Source organism: Nicotiana tabacum, chromosome 1, assembly GCF_000715075.1.
Source record: "Nicotiana tabacum cultivar K326 chromosome 1, ASM71507v2, whole genome shotgun sequence".
Lineage (NCBI taxonomy): Eukaryota > Viridiplantae > Streptophyta > Magnoliopsida > Solanales > Solanaceae > Nicotiana > Nicotiana tabacum.
Genome location: NC_134080.1, coordinates 176,096,274 through 176,118,430, shown reverse-complemented (window position 1 = coordinate 176,118,430; position 22,157 = coordinate 176,096,274). Strand labels below are relative to the sequence as shown.

The window sequence follows — 22,157 nt, the reverse complement described above, 5'->3', positions numbered from 1 at the left end:
TCATACTTTGAGATATTAGGCATCTTGAACTTCTTCGGGATTGGCACAGGAACAACACTAGGCTTCTATGGTTGTTGTGAGTATTTATCCATGTCTATTCCTTTGATCACAGGTGGTACTCCAGGTATTTGCTCTATGTGATCGCTTTGCTCTTTGAGCTGCTTCTGCAAGGTTAGAACTAAATTTTGTAAATCAGAATTAACTATGTTACCTGGTTCGCCATCACGAGACTCACTAGGAGTTCCACCAGTGCCTGAATTAACGAGCCCAGAACGTGGGTTTTCCAAAGTATTATGATTCGGAGTTGGTGTTGATGGCGCAACTGGTAACTGGCTGGTAAAATCCCGGATAGCATTACTGACTTGCTGAGCAATTAGATTCTTCAGAGCATCATCGAGTGCTTGTTTGTTCGCAACTCCAGCATTTTGATTCGCCTCAAATCCGTTTTGGTTTGCAACCCCGTTATTTGTTTCAGAGCCATCTGGAGTTCCCTCTCGTGATTGTCGTTGTGAATCACGCGGTGAGGGGAGTATGGTCCTGTCATTTGCATCATTCTCCTGATGTTGAGGATCTTGGGGTAGTAAATTGTGTTGGTTATTGTCATTGACATTCGACATGATCAGTTTTTTGATGAAGGATTTGACTAAGAAAGTAAATGGTTATCAAATTTCCGGTAACGGAACCAATTTGTTTAATCAAAAATTAGGATTTCAGTCAAAGCTTATTTTAGAAGAAATCGGGTTACTAATAATCGAATAGAAATAAGAATAATTAACAAATAATAACTGAATATAATGCAAAGTAAATCAATGTATTTCACTAGTATTTTGTATCCTTACAAATGAGCAGTCTTCTCCTTTTATAGCTACTTCTAGGTAATACGTTTTGTTTCTGTCATAATTGAGCCATTATTGACAATTAATGGCATTTAATGTAACGTTACAATTGGTAATCATATTTGATTCAATATTGAATCTCTAACGTTTTCCGTATTTAATGCCTAACAATACGTATCTATACCTTTTTTTGCTATCAGATTCATTCTCTTCGATCGTAAAGAAGTTCGAGCATTTATCTTTCTTGTTTTCTCTGAATATTTGCCCGTGCCTGTTGAAGCTCGTGCCTCTTTGATTATTCTTTGCCAGCTATCATCATTTGACCGGTCCACGTGTCATGACGTGTCATCTTACAATTAAGTCCATATATGAACTTAATTTTTTCCAATACAAAAAAATATAAAGAATTTTAAAATATCTACTTATTTAAATCATCTAAAACATAGACCATAGAAGGTGGATAGATGTTTAAATTAAAAAAAAAAAAAAAAAGATAAAAGTTATTTTAAAGGATATATGCTATTTGAGGGATTCACGACTCATAGCAAGGAGCTGATCTTACGAGAGCAAACCACCTGGACTGTCGAAAGTTCAAATTCATCATACATTGAAAAAGCAAATCAATCAGGAGGGGACACGTTGGCAATTTTCTTATATTTATCCTCAAAGAATTTGTCCAAGTGGGTATTTCATTAGTATAATTATTTCAGCCAAGTGGCAACTCTTGAAAGAAATCTAAGCCCACTTGGCTAGTTGTTTCCAAATCCTCACTTCCTTTGTTAAGACCGTGTGCACCACTCCCTATTCATCAACGTATCTCCAACGTCAATTAAAAAAAAATGAAATTTACCCATTTACGTATTTTAACTCGTCCAATTTGTTCAGGCTTAAATGGTTAGATTATGGTCCATTTATCGATCTAATTCAACAAGATAAACTTGAAATGAGTTGTAAAATAGGTCAATATAATGTATCCTTATAGGTCAAAGTCAAACTCAAATCCAATACAAAATTGAATTTCGAGATTACAAATTATTTCAATTTAGAAAAATTTGAAAATCAAGTCAATTTGGAGATAGAGAATTATTCAGAAAACAAAACCAAAAAGAGGAGAGATTAGATTATGTTTGACGGGAATGGTGATAAGTTATGACTCGCTAATTTTAATTTTTTTAACCTAACTCATATTAACTCAAGCAAACATGCATAATTCTTTTCCTCAACGTGAAAAGGGGTAGTTCGGTGACGGTGCATAAAATATTTCGTACCATACAAAGTTTAGAGGATCGTGTTTTTAGGGGTGTGATGTAGACAATTTATTTCAATACAAGCATTAGTGGTAGCTAGCTTCTCCGGTTCGAATCCATGATTAGTTTATATGACTCCTTCACCGCTCATATTGCATCATGCTAAGTACGTGAGATTGACGCACTTAGAGAGCGTATACGAAGCTCAGGAATAATCCATGACATTTTGGATAAGAACCCTTTTTATTTCTCTTCCACATTAGATCCGAGTCATAATACTATACTGTACAAAATACAAATCCCCACACACAGCAACTCCTTCTGACTTTCTCTCTTCCCTCTTACAAAGAAATATCAAATCCACAGTTTCTTTTTTGCTTTCCGTGTACCACCAGAAACAGACACCTTAACCTCCTCAAAATTCTTAAAATTATAGTAAACCCCATAACCCTTCATCCTCCAGAATCCCCCTACAAAAATTCCTCTATTTTCGTTTCTCCATTTGTCATACCTTTATACTCAAATTAGTAGTACTAGCACACGACTATACTCACCAATTACTTGTTAATTAATTGCCTCTTTCATTACGTTAAAGTTTTATCAATCCAATAAACAGATAGAGTAGAAAAGAAGGTTCGGAACAAGGTTGACTGAGACCACCAACCGACTCCTAGACTCGATTTTTCTATGGATGCTAATGTTTCGTCTAATCCAATAAGCACATAGAGCTGAAGAGAAGGTCCGAAACAAGGTTGACTCGACTGCTCGACACAATTTTTCTTTGTTTTTAGTCATGGGTGCTAATGCTTCTTGTATTGACTCGCGAAAAGATGGATTAAATAACGAGTCATTAAAGCGTAAGCTCGAGGATATACCCGAGGCATGTGTTGCTTTAGTATTGTCATATTTGGACCCGCCGGAGATCTGTAAGTTGGCTCGTATTAATCGGGTCTTTCGTGCCGCTTCTTCTGCTGATTTTATCTGGGAATCCAAGTTGCCGTCAAATTACAGATATTTACTTGAGGAGGTACTGGGCATGAACGTTGCCGGCATGCATAAAAAGGATATCTTTGCTAGGCTTTCCAAGACCAATTCCTTTGATGGTGGCACAAGGGTTTGTTTGTTTGTTTGACTGTTTGTTTAAATAAATGAGTTCTTTATTCATTTTTATGAGTTTGAGTTTTAATTATTTCAAATGAAAAAATTTGGATAACTACAGGAAATGTGGATTGACAAGAATAATGGAGGAGTTTGCTTGGCAATTTCTTCAAAAGGAATGACCATTACTGGTATCGATGATCGGAGATATTGGAATCACATTCCGACTGAAGAATCAAGGTGGGTTTATCTACTTTTATATTTATTATATTTCTACCTGTTGTTTGTGTGTTTAGGGTCGGTTGATTCGCAAACAAGTTAAACTGATATCATAATGTGGGGATTATAATCAGGGCGGATATAGAGTAGCAACGCCGGGTTCATCTGACCCATAATTTTCAATGGGAGCATAAATTTATGTCTATAAATTCATTAGAATTACAATAAAATAGTAGGTCTGAACCCATAGGTTTAAAAATATAATAAATTCAATGCTAAGAGACTTAAAAGTTGAATTCATTAAATTTAGATTTTGAATCCGCTTCTGATTATAACACATGATTAATTAATAACATGGTTATTTTGGTGAACACACTTTTTTATGTAAATTATGGCTCATTGTATTAAAAATAAATTCAAAAAGGAAAGGATTGAAAATGAATTAATAACATGGTTATTTTGGTGAACACACTTTTTTATGTAAATTATGGCTCATTGTATTAAAAATAAATTCAAAAAGGAAAGGATTGAAAATGAAATATACGAAGTATAATATAAAATATTGTTACTTGGACAAACTTTTATTTTCAATTTTAACTTTAATATTCTTAATGAACTTTGAAGTGTTGTGTAGAGGGGCATCTATGTCATATGATTATTTTATTCCCGGGAAAGCTAATTTCAGGATTTTTAGACATTAAATATGATTTAAAAGAAATATCGCAAATTACGATATAACTAATTCCCGAATTGCTTACCAAACATAGGCTATAAAAATAAGTAAAGGCTCAAATTTTGAATGAAATTGATACAGATGAACACAATAGCGTGTGTGTGACTGAGTGCGTCCAACCTCTGATTTTCGCGTCTCAACGAAATATACCTTTTTTTCTATAATAACGTGTATGGAAGAAACTGAGCTATTGACTTGTAGAATGCTATACCTTGCTATTTACGGTAGTCTAATGAAAAAGACCTTAGGGGTCTTTATCTTTTGGATTGAAAAGTATCTTGTTTCATTGGGAAGGAATGTGATTCCAATTAAGTATCTCTTGTGCTTTATTATTTCAAAACAGATTGAATAGATTTATTGATCTCTCTATTTCATTATTTTTCACTTAGGTTCCAAACTGTCGCATATCTTCAACAAATGTGGTGGCTCGAAGTCGATGGGGATCTTGAATTCCAATTCCCAGCAGGAACATATAGTCTATTCTTTAGACTTCAGCTTGGCAGGGTGGCGAAGAGACTAGGGCGTCGAATATGTAACACCGATCACGTTCATGGCTGGGATTTGAAACCGGTACAGTTCCAATTAACGATGCCAAATGGCCAACGTGCCATATCGCGATGTTATTTGGACAATGTAGGTACATGGACACATCACCATGTGGGAGATTTTGTAGTCGAGGATCCCACGGTCGTGACGAAAATAAAATTTTCACTGATACAGATAGATTGTACACATACTAAAGGTGGTCTTTGTGTAGATTCCGTTTTCGTTTGCCCTATTAGTTTAGGTAAAGAGTTGAGATCTTTTAATAGTTTGATAGTCACCAAATGATCAATTTGTAGACCAGAATGTTTTTGCCTAGAGTAGAGAAATCGGTATGTATAGTTTTCTCCCACAATGTCCTTAATTTTTATTGTACACATGCGTGGAGATTGATGGTTGATTGGTAGTCTATTTTTAGTCAGAATTACAGTAGGGCTCTCTTTGGTGTCTATAGCTTTTTGCATATATTTCTCTTATGTTTTTCATTCTTATCCCCTTTTTTTTTAGGGGAAACTAGGCTCAATGGTAAAAGTAGTTGTCATGACTAGGAGGTTACGGGTTCGATTTGCAAAAGTAACTTATTTCTAATAGAAAATACAAAATAACACTGTACATTAAACACAGTGTAATCCGGCCTTTTGCAGACCTTATGCATAGCGAAAACTCGATGTACCTGTTGATTGTCAAAAGTCCCACATCGGTGGGTGACAATTTGGGTTTGGAAATTTTTCCCTATAAAAGGAGGCCTAATGTTTAGGATTTAAATACATCTCTCATTTGCCTTCTTATCTTCTTAAGGCATTTGTATCTTCTCTCTTTAGTATTATTTCACTTGTATTTTTTGGAGTGGAATAAAATATTGGTTATGTCCGAGGAAGTAGGCAAAATTGGCCGAACCTCGTAAATTTTGGTGTTCCTTTTATTGTTGCTTTATTGTCTTATTTATTATTTGGTGGCTGCCATAATTTTTGGTATAGTAGTTGTGACTCATTCACACTATATACATTTGGCTTCCGCAACAATTGGTATCAGAGCCAGGGTACTGTCTAAGTATGCTCTGTGGTTGCAGCATAGTCTGATCTTCCACATCAAAAAAGATTTATCTTGGTAACTGAGTCAAGGTTCTGTCTGAGTATGCTCTGTGGTTGCAGCTTAGTCTGATCTTCCACACCAGAAAAGAGATAATCTTGATTTTTGTCGTCAGCTATTAAATAATATTTGTGTCAAAGATGGGAGACAATAAACAAGAAGAATCTACATCAAGTGTCAACAATACGTCATCATTGGCATCTTCGCTTATGACAAGAATTGTGTCAAATGCGAAATTTGCGGTAGAAATTTTTGACGGATCAGGACATTTTGGGATGTGGCAAGGAGAGGTTCTAGATGTCCTTTTTCAACAAGGGCTAGATCTTGCCATTGAAGAAAAAAGACCAGATGTTATTGGAGAAGAAGATTGGAGAATTATCAACCGTGTTGCTTGCGGTACCATTCGATCCTACCTTGCTAGAGAGCAGAAATATCCATATACAAAGGAAACTTCTGCAAGTAAATTATGGAAAGCACTGAAGGATAAATTTTTGAAGAAAAACAGTCAAAATAAATTGTACATGAAGAAGAGACTATTTCGCTTCACCTATGTTCCTGGTACCACAATGAACGAACATATCACCAGTTTCAATAAGTTGGTCACAGATTTGCAAAATATGGATGCAACTTTTGATGATGGTGACTTGGCCTTGTTGTTATTGGGGTCACTTCCTGATGAGTACGAGCACCTTGAAACTATTCTACTCCATGGGAATGACGAAATTTCTCTCAGAGAAGTTTGTTCGGCTTTGTACAGCTATGAACAAAGAAATGGAGAAAAACAAAAGGGCGGAGAAAGAGAAGCACTGGTTGTGAGGGGTCGTCCTCAAAATCAAATGAGGACAAAGAAGGGAAGATCCAAGTCAAGATCTAGACCCAGCAAAGATGAATGTGCCTTTTGTCGAGAAAAGGGGCACTGGAAGAAAGACTGTCTGAAGTTGAAGAATAAGGCCAAACATAACAATGGAAAGGCCATTATGGATTCAAATGTAGTTGATGTTGATGATTCAGACTTCTCATTAGTTACAACAGAGCCATCAACATCATCAGACATATGGTTGATGGACTCGGCTTGTAGCTATCATATGTGTCCCAACAGGGACTGGTTCGTGAATTTTCAAGAAGGAGAATATGGAGTCGTCCACACAGCGGATAACAGTCCTCTTACCTCATATGGCATTGGTTCAATACGATTAAGGAACCATGATGGAATGATCAGAACATTAACAGATGTTCGATATGTACCGGGTTTGAAGAAGAATCTCATCTCTGTGGGAGCCCTAGAATCAAAAGGGTTCAAAATCATTGGAGAAAATGGAGTGATGAGAGTATGCTCTGGTGCACTAGTGGTAATGAAGGCTAATCGGAAGAACAATAATATGTACCACTATAGTGGCAGTACAGTTATTGGGACAACGACAGTGGCATCCAGTGACGACAAAGAGGCAGAAGCAACCAAGCTATGGCACGTGCGCTTGGGACATGCTGGAGGAAAATCCTTGAAAACTCTATCATATCAAGGATTGTTAAAAGGAGTAAAGACTTGCAACTTGGAGTTTTGTGAGCATTGTGTCAAAGGAAAACAGACAACGGTTAACTTTGGTACAACGATCCATAATACTAAAGGCATATTGGATTATGTACACTCTGATGTTTGGGGTCCTTCCAAAATACCTTCATTGGGTGGGAAGCACTATTTTGTAACATTTGTTGATGATTTTTTCCGAAGAGTGTGGGCGTATACAATGAAGAGCAAAGATGAAGTGTTGGGAATTTTTCTCAAATGGAAGACGATGGTGGAGAATCAAACAGGCAAGAGGATCAAGTCTATTCACACAGACAATGGAGGTGAATACAAAAATGATCATTTCAATAAGGTATGTGAAAATGATGGCATCGTCCGATACTTCACTGTCAGACATACACCACAATAGAATGGAGTGGCAGAACGTATGAACCGGACCTTGTTGTAGAAGGTACGGTGTATGTTGTCCAATGCTGGCTTGGGAAAAGAATTTTGGGCTGAGGCAGTTACATATGCATGCCACCTCATTAATCGCTTACCATCTGCTGCTATTGATGACAAGACACCATTTGAAAAATGGTATGGAAAGTCTACTATAGATTATGACTCTTTGCACTGTTTGGCTCAACTGCATATTATCATGTGACAGAGTCAAAATTGGATTCAAGGGCAAAGAATGCTATTTTCATGGGGATTACTTCTGGAGTCAAAGGATATCGCTTATGGTGTCTTATGACAAAGAAAGTAATATTCATCAGGGATGTTACCTTTGATGAATCTGCTATGGTAAATAAGGTAACAGAAGATACCAAACAAAATGAGGGTGCTTCTAGGCAGGTGGAGTTTGAGGGAAAATTTATTTTTCCTACACAAGAAGCAGAGGAGGAAATAAGTGAAGACTATCCTCTGGAAGAAGAGCCAGTAGAGAGAGAGATTCCAACTCAGGAACCTCAACAACAACTTGAATCAATTGCAAATAGCAGGCCAAAAAGGACAACAACAAAACCCGTTAGTCTTATAGAGACGGTTGCTTGTGCCGCCTCAATTGTAGTTGATGATGTTCCTACCACTTATAAAGACGCAGTCCAAAGTTCAGAAGAAGATAAGTGGAGGATTTCCATGAATGATGAAATACAGTCCCTTCATCAGAATCATACATGGAGATTGGCCAATCTCCCGAAGGGAAAGAAAGCAATTGGGTGCAAATGGATATTTGCAAAGAAAGAAGGATTTCCTAACCAAGAAGATGTTCGCTACAAAGCAAGATTGATGGCCAAAGGATATGCTCAAAAGGAGGGAATTGATTACAATGAAGAATTTTCTCCAGTTGTAAAACATTCCTCCATTAGAATTATGTTGGCTTTGGTAGCACAGTTGGATTTGGAACTAGTTCAGATGGATGTAAAAACTGCATTTTTACATGGAAACTTGGAGGAGGAAATCTATATGACTCAGCCAGAAGGATTCAAAGTTGCTGGAAAAGAAAATATGGTATGCAAACTTAAAAAATCATTGTACGGATTGAAACAATCTTTTAGACAATGGTACAAGCGATTTGACGAGTTTATGTTGCAGCAAGGGTACAAGAGAAGCAAATACGATCATTGTGTGTATTTGCGCAAGCTTGAAGATGGTTCCTTTGTATATCTTCTCCTATATGTTTATAGCTTCCAAAACTTTGGAAGAAATTGATAAGTTAAAGATTCAACTGAAGAAGGAGTTCGAAATGAAGGATTTGGGTGAGGCAAAGAAAATTCTTGGCATGAAGATAATAAGAGATAGACGTTCAAAGAAACTCTGTTTGTCTTAGAAAGAATATTTGAAGGGAGTACTACAACGCTTTGGCATAGAGGAGAAGACTAAGTCAGTTAGTACTCCACTTGCTCCCCATTTTAAGCTAAGTACTACTATGTCGCCAAAAGATGAAGCTGAACAAGAGTATATGTCAAAGGTACCATACGCAAATGTTGTTGGTAACTTGATATATGCAATGGTCTGTACGAGACCTGGCATTTCACAAGCTGTTGGAGTTATTAGCAGATATATGCATAATCCAGGAAAGGAGCATTGACAAGCTATGAAGTGGATTCTACAGTATATTCATAATACTGTAGATGTTGGGTTAGTTTTTGAGCAGGAAGGCAATCAGTCCGTATTTGGATATTGTGATTCAGATTTTGCGGGTGATCTGGACAAACGAAGATCAACTACTGGTTATGTGTTTACTTTTGCAAAGGCACCAGTTAGTTGGAAGTTTACTTTGCAGTCAACAGTTGCTTTGTCTACAACAGAGGCAGAGTACATGACTATTACAGAGGCTGTGAAGGAGGCAATTTGGCTTCAGGGGTTGCTAAAAGAGCTTGGCATTGGACAAAAAAGTATCACAATTTTTTGTGATAGTCAAAGTGCTATGCAATTAGCGAAGAACCAAGTTTATCATGCAAGGACGAAGCACATTGATGTTCTGTATCATTTCGTACGAGAAATCATAGAAGAAGGTGGAGTCACGGTGAAGAAAATTCATACTACGGAGAATCCTGCTGATATGCTGACAAAGGTGGTGACTGCGGTCAAGTTTCAACATTGTTTGGATTTGGTCAACATTGTTGAACACTGAAGATTGAAGATGAAGACACAACCAAAATTTGTTATTGAGAGAAAGTTGAAGATGTAGAATTTTGCCAAGGTGGAGATTTGTTGATTGTCAAAAGTCCCACATCGGTGGGTGACAATTTGGGTTTGGGAATTTTTCCCTATAAAAGGAGGCCTAATGTTTAGGATTTAAATACACCTCTCATTTGTCTTCTTATCTTGTTGAGGCATTTGTATCTTCTCTCTTTAGTATTATTTCACTTATATTTTTGGAGTGGAATAAAATATTGGTTGTGTCCGAGGAAGTAGGCAAAATTGGCCGAACCTTGTAAATTCTGGTGTTCCTTTTATTGTTGCTTTATTGTCTTATTTATTATTTGGTGGCTGCCATAATTTTTGGTATAGTAATTATGACTCATTCACACTATATACATTTGGCTTCCGCAGCCGTACCAACCTGCCTTTTTTTTGTGTGTTGCCATTCTTGGGTCGTAGAGTAATTGCATCTGCAGGTTTGCTGGAGAATTCCAGAAAGTGCATTAGAATTTCATATTCTTCCTTTGGTTATTCATGAATCAAGATGAGTGAAGCAATGAAATGGCTAATGATTGGATAAGATCGTTGACTTAATGAACTGATCGGATAGGCTAATGCAATTCTTATATCATGCTGAAGACAACATAGAAATAATGTTAGGTAGTCACTTGTAGTACTCCTAATAAAAATATGATATCTAGTTTTTAAAAATTATTTAAAATTTAGCCAGTTTTGACATATTTGATACTGAACCTCCTGATGCTGCTGCTTCTTCAAACTTCAAATCTGAAGTTGATCTCTGCCAAAGCTTAATTTCTGACTACGAAGTTTTAAATTGAAAAAATTAAGACCAACAATTTTAACTTCAGATCCGCATATTTGAAGTTAATTCTGAGGCGACCAAATCTTAAAAACTTTGTAAATTCGGCTATTATTTAAATAGGGGTCCAAAAAACAGCTATTTGTGCACTTGGTCCGAAGAGAGCCCGCATAAGTATTCACGACAACCAGCTGCACCCTCCTTTTGACACGCCCGGCCCGTGGACTGACATGATATACACGTCACATCTTCGTCTTAAAATTGTCAAAACTTTCATTTTAGATAAAAACTATTCACTGCTAAATTTGAGGCATCAAATTTCTCTCTGCTGAAGCCATTGATGATCGAACCCAATTGAAAAGGTAATTTTTACCCCTATTTTAGTCTTAGCCTCACCATTTGATATTTACTGTATCCCGCTGTTACTGTAATTGCATGGTTAATTTTTTCCCCTTTGTTTAAGCGCCTGATATTATCAATTCAGATATCAGGTGATTAGATACTTTTCAGATATGTAAGCTCAATTTACTTTTTTGAGGACAATGGTGCTTGGAACTTGTGCGCACCTGGATTATTCCATCAGGTACTTGCTAGAGAACAAGTACTGGGTAATTCTATCCGCCAAGACTTAGCAAATTAGGCAGAGAGGAAGTAACCACAGTTTTTTGTGTTTTATTTATTTTTGCCTCCGCTGAGATTTAAATATGAGACCTCGTGTTTTCCACCCACTTCATTGGCATGATAGATGGAGATTTAATGAATACAGTTAAAGTAGGATGACTTATATGGACTCTTAGGGGAAAAATGTGATTGGGAAACACCTAAAGAAAGTGAAAGGCAAGTCCTTAGAATCAGTGACGGACCCAGGATTTTGTGCAAGCGGGTTCAATCTAAGAAGTATATAACTTTAGTCGTAAAATAGTAGTTGTCAAGTGGGTTCAAATAAATATTTATACAAAATTTACACAACTTTAATCCTAATTTATACATATACACAATATTATTTTTTGTGAAGCGGGTTCAGTTGAACCCGCTAGCCACCACTTGGGTCCGCCACTGCTTAGAATGGTTGTGATATGAATTATGTTATGTGAGATTGAATATGGGACCTAAAAGATCTTACTTATCCACAAAATGAATGCAATAGATATGAAAATGTTAAATTTGATATGGTGATCACTAAAACACCTAACAGATAAAATGATTAAAGAAAAAAAAAAGTTTTATGAGATGGTTTGGCCATGTCATACATAGACATTCCATGTACTTTTTTATCAAATGATGGTGCTGTCCGCCTGTCCGGGCTAGCTTACATCCACCTCGACTATTTATCGGTGCCTACAACCTCCCACCATAACAGATAAGAAGAAATCACTAGCTTTTTTTTGTATCTGATAAGATTTGAACCCTGGTCTCCAAGGTTTCAAAACTCACTTATTAACCATTAGATCATGCCCTTGGATGCCCATCCCATGCACTTGTTAAGTGCAATACTATGACGATGGAACGTGATAAAAGGGATGCTCTATTCACCTAGGGTTTTAGAAGATGAGAGAAGTAGGCATGTGATACTTTACCTTTATTAAAAAAGAAAAGGCAGTGTAGAGGATTTTTCTCTGTTAGCTCTAGCATGAGTGGTAGTATAGAGAGAAATATGAGAGCATTTTGAAGGAAATAAGCAGGATTTTATACATATGAAGAATAGCCTCTTATCCTTAATATCATTTTGGTGCAGCCATGAGGTTCCTATCTGTAATGAAGGATGGGTGTCTCTTGTGGAGAACCGTTTATTTTTCTTACGTTTCTTTGTTATTTTGGTATACCTGTTGTATACAGGAAGTTTTCCCACTATTGATGAATATATTCTCTACTTGATTTAAAAAAAGGAGGTAGACCTAAAATTTCACGGTGGAAAGTCTTCTAGACAAGCATACAATCTCCCATAATCGACGTTGATTTGGTCGAAAATAGAACAAAATGGAAGCGAAAATCCATATATATTACACCAACTATTTGCTATTAAGACTTTAATTCTTATTATTACACTTTAGCTTTAATTCTTATTATTACACTTTAGCTTCGGTATTTGTTAGGAGTCTTTTTAGTTGGTTTAGGGGTTTTTATGTTTACGTAGAGATAAATGTGAGTTTTAAGAACCGTTAGACAACCCTTAGTTTGCCTTACAAGACATACTTGGAAGTGGAATGAACTTCACCTAAATAGAATGAGATGAATATATAGAGGATTCATAACTGATGCCAACTTACTTTTGGATTGAGGAATAGTTGATTGATTGATTGATTGGAGACCTGGTTTTCTATTTTATTTTGAATTGTCAAAGAGTGGTTGGATAATTGTCATTCTTTTCCTTCTCTCTTTTTTCCATTTTTTTTTACATGTTTATGCTTGTCATGTGAATTTTATGTATGGTGATGATTCAGGTTTTGGAACTTTGAGGGCATTGATGGATTAACATTTATAGCGGCCTGTCAATCATAATGGAGACTGGGATTGATTTTGTACAGTCGCTTCAAAGTGACGTGTCAGTTAATATTCTGGCGTGTTTAAATGATCCAGCTGATGTGGTCCATGCAGGTTCTGTGTCTCGTCTTTGGCACCATTTTGGTGAGTTATCCAAGCATATCTCTGTTACAGCAGTCCAATGATAGTTATTCTAGGCAGTGACACTGAAAATGTATTCTTTTATTCATAGTAATATCTACTCATCATATTCAGTTTCACCTGTTTCCTATGCTATATATATTTGGTCACATTACATCACATAATTAATGAGGCTGGAAATCTCGTCATTCAGTGTTTGCTGGTTATGGATAATTGCTTAAGGGCCATAGCTTGCTAAAATGAGACCAATGTGCATCATCTCGATTTAGGCTTACTGTTGTTTTAGTTGATCTAGATTAATGCTGGAGAGGTAACCATTTTAGGATTGTGAATTCACAACACTTTCTTTGTTTGCATCTGGACCTGCTTTAAGCAATGAGGCTAGAACTTAATCTCAATATGTATTTTAATTGTTCAGAATGAGTATGGACAAAGCCTTTTTGAATGAGGAAGGACAAAATGGATCCTTACAAGGTACAACAAATTAGGTATTTGTTTCCATATGGCACAATGATCTTCTGTCAAGAAGTTTGATCTAGTAATGATGGCCCCTTCCTCTTTTGGCTAATCATCAAATATTACTGATGTGATCTAATCGAGTGTTGCTTACTTTGTTGCATGTGATTTTTAAGATTGAATTTTGTTTTGCTCATTTTCATTGTATGTTTTCACTTGTTAATTTATTGGTAGTAGCTCGTTATTACTCTATAAGACACTTCATAGTGTTTCTTTTATAAGCTGCTGTCCAATTAATTAATTTTTGGAAGTTTGAAAATATCCTGAATATCATTGGAATACCGGTTTTCAAACTTTCTGCCTTTTCGGGTTTATTAATGGCACATATAATTTCTTGAATTTCACAATTTCTGTTCAAGAAAATTAGGGCTAGTTGGCCCTTTTTCCAGAAATAGGCATTCATGTTTTAATACTAGGAAGCCATTTGAGGTTCATTATCATTTGGGAGAAGAATGGCTTGATATTTAGTAGAATACTAACTCTGTGACTTATTTATTTGCAGTGATCACAAATGGACTTTCCAAGCAACTATGCCTGAGAAGGTTTCCTCAGCTTTCTAGAATTGCACGTATAATTGAACCAAATTGGATAACAACAGAAGAAGTCAATGGCGTTGGATCTAACAATACCAGTTGGGATATTTTAAAGAGAGACCACAATGTTTATGCTTCTCTACTTCAAGCTATTACTACATTAAACTCATCTCAGAGTGAATGCATAGGTTATGCAGTTAGTGCTTCGAGTACAGATAGATTTCCTAGCGAAAGCATTGTCAATACTCTAACAACTAGGGACAGATATCTGAATAGACCTTCATACTGGTCAAGTAAAGGGTATGCTGATCCGGATGCCTCTGAGACATTAATTTACAAATTGAAAGCTGATCTCTGTGTTATTACTGAAATCAATGTACAACCTTTTGAAGGTGATTGCTTCAGCTTCATTCTGTCTTTTCGGCATAAGTTTCACAGATTTCCCAAGTCTTACTTGGTCCGCTTGAGTCTTGACCAATATGTAATACTTCATATGCAGCTTATTTCCAGACCGGCAAGCCTATATACTCTGCAAAATCTGTTCGATTTCGATTAGGACACCCCAAAATATCAGACGAAGATGATATCCTGCAAGTACCTCAGGAACAGCCTGCTGATGACAAGTTCATATGGACGTATACCTCAGAAGTATACACTATGGTACAGGTATTCTTTTATAACTTTCTTTCCTAACATAAATAATCTCATTTCTAATTTGTTTTTGTTACAAGTATTTCTCACTGGTACGACAGGTGTCACCTTTTATCTTGCCAAAGTAGTGTCATGAGTAAAAATCTCAACTAGTTTAAGCTTCATCTCAAAGCTTTCAAAAGGAGTGTCATAGAGTAATTTGCATGGGAAAAATTGACATATTATAACATTGATGAGCAGGAAAACCGCTTACAACAGTTCAAGCTACCAGAACCGGTACTTTGCATTGGTGGATATCTGCAGATTGAACTGTTGGGTAGAGTTCAGAAGCAACAAGCGGATGACTTGTTTTACATATGGTTAGTTTTCTGCCCTCGCTTTTCTTACTTGAAAGGTCTACTTTTTCTCTATTGCGCTACCCATCAACAAGATGTAGCAGCCGGAGGCAGATGCAGCCTTTGTGGAATGGTTTCAATTGAGCCACTAAAATTTCAACAGATATAAATATGAACGCATAATTTCAGAATTATAATGAGTTCATTGGTAGGAGTAGAGCGTGGCTAATTTTTCTCTCGGGTGATCTAATGCTGTTTCATTCATATATGCAGCGTTTGCCATGTGAAAGCTGTTGGGCGGCCCCTCTGCCCTGCATTTGACATAGAAATCCTTGAACCATCAGGGAAGTTTATGTTGAGGTACAACCCGGAGGTTTTCCGATGGATGTTGCAAAGCTTTTCAGAAGACTCAAATATGTCTCCGGTTTCATCAGAGGAAGAAGTGGTTGAACATGTAGGTCTTATGGGGTTTCTGGTAGGGGATTACCATCCGGGTATCGAAGCCATGGAATGGGATGACGATGATGAAATGGATGAACCTGTCCAACCTTACTAGTATGATAATCTCTTGCATGTAGTTTTTAAATTTCCTTCAAGTCAACTTACCATGGTTAAGTAACTAATGAGGAGAATATATGTCAATTAACCAAAGTTAAATGAGATAAGTCTATGAGAAAATATTCGTGCCCTTGTGGTCCTTTCGTCGTAGATCTGCATAGACACTGCTGCTATATATTGACTGGTTTGCTTTTATCATAGTTTTCCCGAATATTTCAAGCGGAATGCAAATAAACAGCAAAAAGAGGTGCACAGTTGATGTATGTGGCGTTGTGACTGTTTTTCGTTAGAAAGGAAAATTTAGGTCAAGCTGTTTGTAATCTTGATTGGTTTTTGATTCTGCGGTATTGCATTTCGTGAATTCTCTTATCCGGTTTTCCTTATATATCCACTTCTTTGAGTTCTACTAGAGTTTCGACCAAACCCCATTATCCTTGAGAAACTGCTTATTATGAGTTGATTTTAAAGAATTCTTGAGCACCTATTGTTTATTATTTTAAGGATAAAACAAGTTATGGATTTAAAGTTCTATCGTAAAGTAATGAATCCGTTTTACCCTAGTGTTTAGTCAACTGAACCGACTAAGCTTTGTTTTCAACCTTAAATCATTTTTTAACCATAACTTCAGAACTTGCCTGCTAATTCTTTCACATCAGTCAGTCAAACTTTCACTTAATTTTACTCGAGCTTTATCTTGATCATGGATAAAAAGGGATCCTAAGAATCGAAATCATAGCGAAGAGGTAGCTGGTATTTTTAAATATTCTTGCAGATTTTATTGTTAAGTTCAACATTTACTCAACACCTTGAAATATATGATTGATGATCCATAATGATATTTAATTCAGTGGTGGGAATAGGATACCTGAACAAGGGCAAATAGTAGAGGTTCACAAAAGGAGATACAGACGTCAATAAAAGTTACAGAGTGCAATATTACAGTGTGTCGATTATGATTCATAGTGTGTATTATAATGAGTTTATGTTCTATGCAATAACAGTGTAAAGAATTTTTACATTATCAAGTTAAATAAAGTAACAACATGTAGCTCTCATATCAAGCCTGATGTGGTAACATGACGAATAGAATAATAGTCTACTATCACAAGATAAATTACACGCACACTACAAAAATTTACAGTTTTAATTTCTATAGTTCAAGTTCTTTCATTATTTAAGATTGATAACAAGATCTAAGAGACTTAAACACATCATATTAATTATTTAACATTCTGTACCAAAATGAAAGATGCAGTAAACAAGGTGCAATGCCACCATAACATGTTTACAAACTGCTAAAAAACTTTATAACCAGTGTGCATATAATAACTAATTATTCTGGTGATCTGGGAAATTCTTGAGCAGCATTAGAGCCTAATCAGGATGCCTTGACCTTCGGCAGTGATGGAAGCAACTGCACAAGTCAAATAAGAGATCTCAGTACCAGAAGATGTGCTTTGTCGAAGCAGGGTTAGTACTTGTGACATACATGTCACGCGCTGCGCCCTTAACACTTCACCAAAGCTCTGGGGTAGACCTCTATATAACTTTTAAACTTCCAATTTTAGTCATCTCTACTTAAACTTTTTCTTAAGAAACATACGTGATAAAAAGAAGATGCATGTAAAACTTGTCGCACGTTAATGCATACCTGATAGCATGAGATCAGTGAGCTAACGAATCCAAAGGCTCCCGTTACACGAGGAGTGACTTTCTTGGGTGCCAATTGAAGCAACCCAACAGCTACCACTATATCCATCCCTGCCTTAATCAGGGCTAGAGATCTCTCGTTTGACTTCTGAATCTTGCTCTGATATTGCTCATTCTGCATGAAAGGTTCACCAACCATCAAAATATGAAGAACAATCTCCACGCGCAAAATTTTCAACCTAAGCGCACAATGCTTGAAATGGCCAAACCTTATGCTTATCAGTATACTTTAGTTCCTTTTCCAACTTTTTCAGTGATCCTGAAAGCCTTCCAAGTTCCCCAATCTGGAATAACAAAGAGTGAAAGAAAACAATATGTTGGCATAACAACGAATTTTAGGAGCAGTAGCAATAAATCCAATTTGCCAAGGAGGGAAGATAACATGCTATACAACTGACCTCGACCAAGGTGGTACAAATTGAGGATCCCATCCAACAAAAGAGAGAGATCCTGCCAATTAACTCTGTGTGTTCTTTGTTCTGTATTAAACAAACAAAAGAATGTAAGGATTTTCCCCCCCTTAAGTATCTTTCATAATAACTTCAGGACTAATGATACAAAGTAATTCGATACCTTGTAAATGCCTGTCCTTCCAAGCCAGACAATTTGATCCAGAAACAAGAAGGTTGATAATAATGCATTTTTTGACTGAAATCGACATGTATTGTTAGAAAGGAAATACAAGAATTAACAAGAAACCAAAAGGACAAAATACGGATATTTACCTTTCCCAACAAAATGAGTGGAAGTGGGGTTCCTGGGGCATTTGGGCTAATAAGAGCGTGCAGATCGTTGATAAACTATAGTAGAATAAGATGTCATATGAACATCCAAATGAGAATACAAAATAGAAATTTTGATACCTGTAAAAAAGACCATATTATCATGAATATTCATAAAATCCTCAATCCTGACCTTGAAAAGACGGAATACTTTCCTTGCTAAACTAGTTGATTTGTCAACATTTTGGGCAGTGCCAGGCTGTCCATCACTCAGGAATTTTGAACCATATTGTATAGCCCTACATATCTTGTCCCTTGCCTCTGCTTTGTTCAAATACAAGACTGCAAGCGCAAGCTCTGCTCGGGCAACATCTAAGGTGCTCATTTTACTCTAAGGATACTGCAAAATGATAAAAACACATGGTTGAAGCATAAGACTGTTAATATCTCTCATCAACCCAGAGTATTTGCTTTACAACAACAACAACAACAACCCAGTATAATCCCACTAGTGGGGTCTGGGGAAGGTAGTGTGTACGCAGACCTTACCTCTACCCTGGGGTAGAGAGGCTGTTTCCAAATAGACCCTCGGCATCTTTTCCTCCAAGAACTTCCCACCTTGCTCTTGGGATGACTCGAACTCACAACCTCTTGGTTGGAAGTGGGGGTTGCTTACCATCAGAGCAACCCCTCTTGTCCCAGAGTATTTGCTTTATTACTTAAAAAAAAGAAAGACTATTAGATGAGCTCCCCACGATATGTTTATGGTTCCTGGGTTTCCAGGCAACTCCATGCATGTGTTCATTCCATCAGTTGCATGTTTTCTTTCAAGAACGAGAACATGAAGTTCACAAGGTTTGCAGGAGAGTGTTACAGGGGAAACCAACTTGACTACTCAAATATAGGAACGTAAACCTGCTTGAACATGTCTAGATGATGATAAAATAACACACTAAAATCGTGACAATAACAGAAAAATATATACTCAAATGACACTATTAACCGAGATCATCTGAGAAGCATGTGACCAGAATTAAGGAAAGAAAGCTGACTGCAGGAGAAAGAGGAAGAAGTGGTATTACAAAGCCATATGTTTACAGAGGAGTATATTCATCTTAAATTAGACCAAAACAAGGGAAGAAAAGCACATTCTATAAACCAGCAGAGGTCACTATATAGTATTATTAAGTGTGAGGGGGTAGCCTATGCAAGAAATCTAAGAGCCTAAGTCAAGATTTCTGATATAGTAATAACGATGAGCCAACTGGGAATAAGCTAGTTTTAGGTGCCCTGGACCTTCAACATTTCCCTTTTGCATCAAGCAGAAAATACCATTTTGCCCACACCAAAAATCTTGGGAGTGCATACAGTATGGATGAAGAGCCGTCCATCTTAAAATGTTTGGGAAGTTTACGCAGAAATGTGGCTGCTGTCTTTATTGTGAGCTAACTCTCTTTTTCCATTTGTTCACAAGAGTCAGTTTTCACAATATAATAACTCGGGCAAATTGAAGGGGAGCCTTGGAGCAATGGTAAAGTTGCCTCCGTGTGACCTATAGGTCACGGGTTCGAACCGTGAAAGTATCCGCTAATGTTTGCATTAGGGTAGACTGTCTACATCACACCCTCGGGGTCCGGCCCTTCCCCCTAACCTTGTGTGAATGCGGATACTTTGTACACCAGATTGCCCTTTTTAACAACTCTTGCAAATTGTGTATCAAGTTTTTCTTTCACATTGGTCAACCCATTAATTTGTTTATTACCAAAACTATGGGTCCTACTATTCTCTCTATCTTTCTTTCCCCCTCTCTCCGCACCTTTTACAGCTGCGTCTGTGCAGGTTCAGAGGCACTCATGTTGCAACGTGAAAATAATAATTATTACAAATAATATCTCACAAATCAATCTGCTTCACTTATCATCTAGTATCACATTACACCCCCACCCCCAAACCCCACACCCCCAAATCCAAGAAATCTAATTTAATCCATAATGTTGTGTTTGTCCCAGGGGGCCAGAGTTCTGTGCATCGGGTTGCCATTGTTACATCTTAAACAAGCAGCCCCGGAACATAAATTAAATTTGGATGAATCTACCACAAGCTTGACTTCCCATAAAACATACTCATTCCTCTTCAATTCACCCAGCTAACACACTTACCTAATACACTTGAGCTCATCCCAACTATAGCATATCATTTCCAGTACAAGTCATCAAAACCAAAACCATGAGATGATAGTGAACGGTCAAATTTCAGAGAAATGACCATCTTTACCTCAGAAATCCATAAACACAGGAAAATAATCTTAATTCCAATTAAATCAAGTGAACCCTAGAAAGTAAATACAACAAAATTCAACTAAAACTATATAAAGATTCATGCTTTTGACAGGCAAAAGATCAAATTCTATACATTTGACCATATTTACCTCAGATACTAAATAAACGCCAACACAAACATTAATTAAATTAAATCAAATGAACCCCACAAAGTAGATACAAGAAAATTCACTAAAAATTACATAAAGATTCAAGCTTTTGATAGGCAAAAGGTCAAATTCCATATGTTCGACCATCTTTACCTCATAAATTACATAATATTAATTCAATTAACCAAAATGAACTAAAGACAAGAAGATTTCAATAAAAACTACATAAGATTCAATAGTTTTTGATAGGCAAAACGTCAAATTCCATATATTTGACCATTAAATAAACACCAACATAAACATTAATTTCAATTAACCAACGTGAATCCCAGAAAGAAAATTCAGCTAAAAACTACATAAAGATTCAAGCTTTTGATAAGTGAAATAAAACCCAAGAATCAAAGATTCAACAGCTCCCCTAAAAAAAACCTGACAATAGAATTTACCCCAGAAAACAAGAATCCTTATAACTGAGATCAAAGATGAAGAAAAGGTCAAGTTTAAAGGGAAAAAAAAGTATTTAGAGCATAAAGTAGCATACCAAATGAGGAGAAATAGTCCAAAGCAGAAAGCTGGGGTTCGTCAATTTTGTACAAGAAAATACACATGTAAGCAGGTAAGTACAAATATTTAGAGAGAGAGGAGGGCTTACTGGGGTTTGTGCCACAGCTCTTTTGCCTCGAAGTTCTCAATTACTTTATCTCTCCTGCGAAATAAACAGTAGTCGTACAAATGTAGAATTGCTGGTCTGAACTGTTCCTCTTATAATCTTGTTCCCATGATGTGATTGATAGAAAGGGTAAGATTGGTAGACAATTTTTGATAAGGGCTTGGTTGGTCCTCTCTTTTTCCTTTTTATATGTATTTTTTTTTTAAAATTGAATCGGATTGTGCATAAGTATAATAATTTTGCCCATTGAGATTTAGACACATAAAGGAAAAATTACCTAATATTCTTTACTCCCTCCGGTATATTTTAATTAATTTTTTAGTTGTTTTTATTCATATTAAGAAATTAATTTTTTAATATTAATCAACAATAAAATTAACCATAATAACCTTAATTTGGTCATGGGTAATATAACAACTACTATTATGCTTTTTACTCTAAAGACAACTTCGAAAAAAAGAAATTAATTCCTTCTTGATATTTTAAAAAAAACAAATATAATGGACCACAAAAAGAGGCCAAAAAATCAACTACTCACTCTGTTCCAATTATGTGAACCTGTTTGACTGGACACAGAGTTTAAGAAAAAATGAAGACTTTTGAAATTTGTGGTCCTAAACAAGTCAAAAAGGGGCCCAGAGTATTTGTGTGGTTATAAAAACTTCTCATTAAGG

General features: G+C 36.4%; 3 protein-coding genes across 6 annotated transcripts; 2 read left to right on the top strand and 1 right to left on the bottom strand.

Moving 5' to 3' along the window:
• The first annotated feature begins 2,364 nt into the window (after positions 1-2,364).
• Positions 2,365-5,125, top strand: LOC107828063 (F-box protein PP2-A13-like). The gene is made up of 3 exons (XM_016655313.1): positions 2,365-3,197; positions 3,303-3,421; positions 4,523-5,125. The coding sequence occupies exons 1-3, from the start codon at positions 2,877-2,879 to the stop codon at positions 4,962-4,964; spliced, it is 882 nt and encodes a 293-aa protein (XP_016510799.1). The 5' UTR covers positions 2,365-2,876; the 3' UTR covers positions 4,965-5,125.
• A 5,822-nt stretch (positions 5,126-10,947) lies between these two features.
• LOC107828061 (F-box protein At4g00755) lies at positions 10,948-16,101 on the top strand. 2 transcript variants are annotated; one of them, XM_075254792.1, is made up of 7 exons: positions 10,948-11,100; positions 13,180-13,363; positions 13,779-13,834; positions 14,379-14,801; positions 14,909-15,075; positions 15,301-15,419; positions 15,669-16,101. In XM_075254792.1, the coding sequence occupies exons 3-7, from the start codon at positions 13,780-13,782 to the stop codon at positions 15,949-15,951; spliced, it is 1,047 nt and encodes a 348-aa protein (XP_075110893.1). In that variant the 5' UTR covers positions 10,948-11,100; positions 13,180-13,363; position 13,779; the 3' UTR covers positions 15,952-16,101. The 2 variants fall into 2 exon arrangements, with proteins under 2 accessions (XP_075110893.1, XP_016510795.1); XM_016655309.2 differs by lacking the exon at positions 13,779-13,834 and having other exon boundaries at positions 10,952-11,100.
• A 978-nt stretch (positions 16,102-17,079) lies between these two features.
• On the bottom strand, positions 17,080-21,603 carry LOC107828062 (peroxisomal membrane protein 11C). 3 transcript variants are annotated; one of them, XM_075254779.1, is made up of 8 exons: positions 21,466-21,603; positions 18,579-18,785; positions 18,389-18,463; positions 18,237-18,311; positions 18,062-18,142; positions 17,873-17,947; positions 17,557-17,778; positions 17,080-17,389 (listed from the first exon to the last, which is right to left on the bottom strand). In XM_075254779.1, exons 2-8 carry the CDS (start codon positions 18,768-18,770, stop codon positions 17,321-17,323), a joined length of 789 nt encoding a protein of 262 aa, XP_075110880.1. In that variant the 5' UTR covers positions 18,771-18,785; positions 21,466-21,603; the 3' UTR covers positions 17,080-17,320. The 3 variants fall into 3 exon arrangements, with proteins under 3 accessions (XP_075110880.1, XP_016510797.1, XP_016510798.1); XM_016655311.2 differs by having other exon boundaries at positions 17,080-17,367; positions 17,605-17,778; XM_016655312.2 differs by having other exon boundaries at positions 17,080-17,367; positions 17,605-17,778; positions 21,355-21,494.
• Positions 21,604-22,157: the final 554 nt, after the last annotated feature.